At 49.2% G+C, this 7,080-nt stretch overlaps 1 protein-coding gene across 1 annotated transcript in view; it reads right to left on the reverse strand.

Annotated features, from left to right (window-relative positions):
* FSTL1 (follistatin like 1) overlaps window positions 1-6,779 on the reverse strand; it is a 51,896-nt gene extending 45,117 nt beyond the window's left edge. The window contains exons 1-2 of the mRNA XM_027653707.1: window positions 6,666-6,779; window positions 6,509-6,568 (exon numbers count right to left, since the gene is read on the reverse strand). Of these exons, the coding sequence (XP_027509508.1) occupies window positions 6,509-6,568; window positions 6,666-6,668 (63 nt within the window). The 5' untranslated portion in view covers window positions 6,669-6,779. The remainder of the gene's footprint in view (window positions 1-6,508; window positions 6,569-6,665) is intronic.
* Between the last annotated feature and the right edge of the window lie 301 nt (window positions 6,780-7,080).

Below are 7,080 nucleotides of genomic sequence, written 5' to 3' on the forward strand. Positions count from 1 at the left end.
TCAAGGTTCACCGGTACATCTCTCCATCATAGCAGATAACTTTGTCAGCCCATGCCTGTCACCCCATTTTTGCTTCCCTCTTATTCAAGATTTCAACATCGTCTTCTCCCCTGCCCTGACTTGGAAGACTTAAGACCACTTCAGGCTTGAGTCATACTCCTGCCACAGTACCTTGCAGCAAGTTGTTCCATGACCTCCCTAAGTCTCCTTATAGAGATATAGAAACAATGAAGTTGTTTCTGTCTATAAACAATCTTTGAAGCTATCATTATTCCTTAAAAACTTTCATTAAAGGGGAAAAGCTGACTAACCATTGGAAGCTTCACCAGCATTCATATTCCCAAGATCTTAGGATTCTAAGAAAGGAGCAGGGATGGGATCAGAAGGGACATATACTGGCTAGGGAAAACCATCAGTGGGTGCCAAATAGCTGTCCAACCGGTCTTTCTATGCTTGGAGCATAAGGTTTGCAAACCCTCTCCTCCTACCAATGAAACCCAGCTGCTTTGTCTTGGTGTTTTTATCTGTTTCTCTCCATTGTTCCTTCAAGCTGGTTTGTTGCTCTTTGCATTGCAAAAGGGAAGGGAAAGATAAAGGAGAAGGAACAATCAGAAAGTCTGGGTACCACAGGGTCCATTATGCAGTGTTACAGTATTTTGGGAAAGTGGTTAGAGGTCCATCTCTGGAACAGCAATCAACAGGATACAGCCAAGGGAGATGCTGCACAGCCAGCCATCCTGCAATGCCCACACAGAGATGAATGTGTTCTAACAGCTATTCCCTCTCAACCTCCTGATTTTCCTAGTGCATTGGGCGTTGCACTCAGAAGCACAGAAGAACTGGCACCTTCTCCCCAGTGAGGCAAAACCCAGATTCCAGTCTTTAAGTAGTGTTTAATTTCTTCTCCCAAAATATATGCTTAGCTGTCAAACAGTAGAAATGTGGAATCCACCTAGATCTGAAGCTAATGAGATATCAAACCTCTCCCCAATCATCCACCCCAAATCCCTTGTTCTTTTCAAATGTGTTGGTCCAGATATGGACCTCCTGATGCACTCCAAACAAGGTGGCAGATGTCAAGAAATTTCACATTTGTACACTGGAGCGTGAGCTTGCTTTTCTTCATCTCTCAAAGGCAGCTTACACCTAAACCACTGCCCCAAGCAACCAGAGGGCCCATGTCAAAACCAAGAGGTACAATACAATAAGTGAGAAAACTAAGGCACAGAGCAGGTAGGAATATTTCACAGCAACTTACATGATCTTCATGTCTAGGTAGCTAGTTTGCAAGGCAGAGAAGGGATAGTCACTCATAAATGCTGGCTGGTGTCTCCTTTGCAGATCAGAAATGAAGCACACTTGAAAACAAGTAGCAAGAAAATGCCACACAGTCACTGCTTGTGCTACGGTTTTCTGTGCTTTAACAGAGCATCAAAGCCTCCAGAGCTGCTTATCTGCATGTTTATTTACTGCCTAGGAAGTGCCATCAGAAGCCAACGGTGAGAGCAAACATACCCCTGCTCTAACCAGCTCACATTTAACTCTGTACGCTAGTTGTGGCAAAATCTACAACCTCTGGTAAAGTCAACATGTATACAACCCCTTGTCCATCACCCAGATGCACTCTGGAAGGAAGTACGCTTCACAGCACAACAGCAGTCTGCTCTTTTCATTTGCTAAACTCAGAGACAACACCGTGAGAGATAAATCTCTCCAAGGAATTGCTGGTTATTCACAGATTAGCATTGCTACCATAGCAGAGCAGAAGTCAATCTCCCTGCAAAGATAGATGCAACGCAGCTAAACAAAGCATTCCTGGGAAACAATCTCATCTAGCTTACAGGATATGTGGCAGAAACACAGCCTGGTTAATGGGAGTCTCATAGTCCGGGAAGATACATCTGGCTGAGATTTGTGACAAACTCTCTTCTGTACAAAGAGAAACATTCCCCAGCTCATGTAACATCACACAAGAAAGATCAAAGGTGCCCCGGTGCCTCCTGATGGGTAAGCAGCTGTACCAATAACAGCAGCTGGAAAATACAACAGGAGACTCAGCCAGTCCCTTCCTCCTGTGCTGGGAGTAGAGTCGCCTCCTCGGCAGCCCCCAGCAGCAGCCCCCGTTAATTACCGGCAAGGAATTTGCACTCTGGCAGATAAAGTCACTCACTCAGCCACTGGGGCGTTTGCACAGAGCAGCCTGGGTCTGACAGCAGCTCCATCTGAGAAGCACCATCAGGGTGCCACGCACATGTATGTGCTGCACAGCACTGCTCCTTCTTCAGAGCCTGTGCCACACATGCTGCTGCTCAGAGGTTATGGTCCCTTCAGAACAGGCAGGGAGGTTGTTTAAACACTCATACACAGGGCATTCGGCCAGTGACTTCAGCACAACATGAGGTGCCTCAGACAGAACGACTTGGTTCGTCTCCCAGACTCCGATCCCTGGAACCATCTGCAGCACAGCAGCTGCCTGACGGCACAGCACACACCTTAAAAAATAGGCTTTGTGCAGATGAGCTTTTGCTGTGCTCCCAGGGTAGAACCACTTCATCCCTGCCTCCCCATTTAAAATATGCTTATCACCTTGAGGCACAACTCCAGCAACACCTGTTCTGGCACTCAAGGGAAGGATTTCAAGAAGGAAGACACCTATCACTCCAAAACCAGTGGAAGGAGAAAAAATAGATGCAATTTTTCCTTCCACTGAAGATGTGCTTGCTAGACTAGACTTGAGAAGTTAGTTTTATTATAATAACGTGTTATTGTTGGGTTTTATTGCACAAAGCCAGTGCATAATAAAACCAGCCTGAGTTACCCACATGATTGGCACTCCACTGTCTTTGCCAAATTATCAGTGAAAGGAGGACTGAACTATCCACAAAGTCTCTATCACTTAATTTCAAGGGCAAATGAATACTTCTTAAAGTGATGGCTTCAGGGCCAAATACAGCTATGCAACTACATCAAGATCTCAACTTTAATTTATCCAGTTTCATTTTCCAAGACATCAGTTTTTAGATTTTCTCCAAAATGTGGGAAAAGTTTAACCAAAGCAATCTGATGATGCTGGCCAGACTGTATGAAGAGCCCCATAGGAGGAAGTACATCAGGTCCTGGTCCACTGAAGACCGGCTGAATTCCCAGCTCCAGCTCCATCTTCCCTGGTGCACGCGAACACTCTACTGGCAAAGTGGCACAGGTCTTGGAAAGCATCAAGTGCTGCCCTTCTTACACGAAAAGCAGTCAAGTCAGATCAAGAGGAAGCACTTAGCTTAGTTAAGCAAACAGAAATCCTTGCCTTTTCTCTCCTGTATAACATCCCTTTTTCACATGGAAAAATTACACTGAGGGAAATGGAGGTGAGGTGAAAAAAAATCATCCCAAGGTTACAACACTATAAAACACCATGCAATTTGAAAAGGTTATGAATCTGTCTCTATATGCTCATCATCACTGTGCTACTTGGAGGTTACAGCCCCTCAGATCTGTCAGTAGATCTCTTCACAGGAGGAGACTCACTAGCCCTCCTCCTCTAGCTTTTTTTTGGCCAAAATGAGACAAGCTGGATTAAACTGTTTACATAACTCTTTCCAAAGTTTGGCTCATTTGGACAGAAAAGGGTTAAGGATAATTCAGGAGAACAGCTACAGGTCCAAGAGATTCATCTGAATGGCCAGAAAACTGGCAAGGAGCAGAGGGCAGGCCAGGTCACTGACCTCTTGGCAAGGCTGGATTCAAGAAAAGACTTCTGTCCACAGCCCAATGTACTCATGGTGGCATAAACCTCTTTGCTAACATCCAAAATTCATGGTGAAAAGAACTTTCTTGACGAATCAGGTTTAAGCCAAAATGAAAAAAAGAAAACCCCTTGCTCTTATTTTTAAACAAGTATCCCGGTGGGACATAGAACAACGCTGGTATAGGTACAGTGGTACCACTGACACAGTCGAACAGCAACCAGACTCCTCTCCAGTGTTAACTAGGTAACTTACTCCAGCAGGATGTGAACAACTGATTGACTTTTAATACATTCAACAGACATTTCAAGCCTCTCCCTTTTCCTCTGTCGTGATGGATGCTTCCCAAAAATCACTCCATCTGCTTCGAGAGCCCCAGCTGAGAACATGAGCAACTTTGTGTCTGTAGTATCCCTGTTAATACAAGTGAACGGCCGCCTCATTTAGCCTGACCCAGGAAGAGAGAGATAAAAAGGGTTGTCTGAAGCTGGTGGCTGGCTTCCATCCGAGGAATACAGTTCACCGTCTATTGCTCTTGTGACTATTACTGAACCAGGCCAAGAAAAGCTCCCAAGTTTTGGCACGTCTCAGATTTTCCAGTCTGCACAAAGTCATGCCAGGAACATTTACTGAAGCAATTTCTTTCTTTCTTTCAAGACTCTAATTATGCATCTAACAATGTTGTAGAAATAAATGTTGTACAAAAAACCCCAGTACAGGTCAGATACAGTTTTGCCGACAAAAGGATTAGAAGCTTAAGGCTCAGTGTTAATATTCTGAATGTACTGAAAGGCACAAAATGCAAGCTGCAGCAGAAACAGAAGGAATAGAGAGGTTATCGCTTCCAAAATCTGGAAAGGGAAAACCACACAGGAAAATGCCACACTAATCTTTCTGAATGGCAGTGGTGCAGCAGAGTGGTAACAAGAAACATTCAGAAGTGGGCAACCCTCAAAGCTGTCTCTGAATTCTAAGCAGCTCACCTTCAAGGACAGCCCACTCCCTAGAAAATGAGAAGGTCTAGATATCCCAGAGGGCAAGATGCTACCTGTGAGTGAACCGATATTCACCGCTTGGCAGCTACCAGCAACAAGGAGTCAAACTGAACCCCAAAACAAAAGTTGCCTGAAGTGTCAGTTTTCCTCGAAATCAGAGCCAGACCTCAGTCATCACTCCCAAGTTTTGCTGAACTTACACTGGAGTCAACCCAAAATGTTCACTGGTTTGCTGCCTGGACCATTACCTCTGAAGCCAGTCAAATAATTCATTTATTCACTCAAGCATGAACTGGCCTTTAAAACCAGATTTTGAACAAGATGGCTGTACATTTTTCTTACTCTCAGTTTGCAGGTGAGGCACAGAAACATGACAGTACTTACATCTGGGAAGCTATCCAGGTACTCCAAATTAAAGTACGTTAGGCAAAAAGCAGGACTTAGCACTTTGGCCATTAACATAATGTTAGTGACACCAGTGAAATCACAAATCCAGGGCCAAACACATCTTGGCTATGTTTCTCCAGGTTACTGATCCCAGAAGGCTTTACTCAGACCAATGCCATTGCTATGTAACTGTTATTATCATTCATCTCATTGATGCACTGCTGTGTGCTTCCTTCCTACAGAGGTTTTGCTGTATATTGACCACAACCAGTCAAGGTTTATTTGGGGTTCCTTAAAAAAATGAATAAACACAATTTGGCTTTTTCAGGACAGTGTAGGAGAGGATGAATGGAAATGCTCACTACGTAAGTATGTCACGCCTTGGGAAGAAAGTATATTACGAAATGATCACGTACAGGCAGATGTGAAATGCTAGTCCATACTAAAGCTCAGTTTCACTCCCCTTGGTTTTCACGACAGCTGTGAATAGAGCTGGACAGTGCTGGATCACAACCACCCTGTCTCACCTCTGCTCCTCACCTGGCGGTTGCAGGGAGTTCACTGAAGAGCTTTGCTTATGGAGACAGAGCAACAGCGATGGGCTCCATGCTAAACCCCACTCTTTGTCATAACCCGGGAAGCACAGTCCACGGGTGGGAGGCAGAAAAAGAGGGAAGCAGACGTGTTATGCTTTTTTTTTTTTTTTTTTTGCATAGAGCCAAACTGCGATGCTCTAGGGTGGGTCTTGCCATCTGGGAGAAATATGTAGGGAGAAAAAATGCAGGCAGGGAGGATGAGCCGCCCCCCGAGCAGGACGGCTTCCCTCCGAAGGCAGGCTCGGCCTCCCTCCCCAGCCCAGCTTGAGTTCATTTTCCTCAAATCACTTCCACATTTCCCCCTGCCGTAATTATCAAATATTTTGTTTATGACTTCACTTTTTAGGGAGGCCGCCGCAACCGGGAAGGCAGGCACCGTTTGTTTTCTGTCAACAGGGCTGGGGGGGGGTTGCAGCTGGGGGCTTTCAAAGGTTTTCAATGTCATTGCAGCGAAAAAAAGGAAGAAAAGAAGAGCGAGAGAAAGAGCACGCGGGAAAGAGGGAGGGTGGGATAGCGGGAGGGAGAGATGGAGGGAGGGAGGAGGGGAAAGGGGATGCCCCGGGGAGCCCGGCCCAGCGGCGGGCTGTGGGGGTCCAGCCCCGGCGGGGACGAAGCCCCCTCGCCCGCACCGAGGTGTCCGGCGGCCCCGCAACTTCCCTGCCCGCCCTGGCTGCCACTTTCCCCGCTCCCGGCCACTCCCTCCCTCGCCGCGCTCCCGGTGCCGCGGAGCCCCCGCTGCCCCCAGCACGTCCCGCCCCGTCCCGTCCCGCCGCCGGGGCCCCGCGCTTACCTCGGCTCGCAGGCGGGCGGCGGCCAGCAGGGCGCAGAGCAGCGGGAGAGTTTTCCAGATCTGCAAGAGAGGGAGCGGGGGGCGGTGAGCGCGGGCCGGGCCGGGGACGGCGGGGCCGCCGCGGCCGCCGAACTTCCCGCCGGGAGAGCCGCCTCACCATGCTGCGGGCGGCGGGCGGCACCGGCGGGGCACGAGGAGTTGCGGAGGCGCCTTCCCCGGCTCCGGCTCGCTCGGGAAGGGAAGGGGAGGGCTCCCCCTCGCCCCGACCCGCCAGCCCGCGGCTCCACCCCCGGCCCGGCCCGACCCCCGCCCCGGGGCCGACTCCTCCCCGGCCCCCGCCCGCTGCCCGCCGCCCCTCGGCGGTGCCCCCGTCCCTGCTGCTGTCGGCCCCTCGCCGCCCCTCGTCGACCTTTGAAGGCAGCCGAGAGCAGTGGGGAGTCCAGGGGACGGGGCTGCCGCCCCACACCGCTCGGCTTCACACCCCGGCCGGGTAGGACATGGGTCCGGGGGCGCTCCCCGATTCTTGCGCTGGTGTGGGTTCGGGGGGAGTTCGAACAGCCGAGCTGCCCGCC

The sequence above is a fragment of the Corapipo altera genome, unplaced genomic scaffold (genome assembly GCF_003945725.1).
Source record: "Corapipo altera isolate COAL_440 unplaced genomic scaffold, ASM394572v1 61, whole genome shotgun sequence".
NCBI lineage: Eukaryota > Metazoa > Chordata > Aves > Passeriformes > Pipridae > Corapipo > Corapipo altera.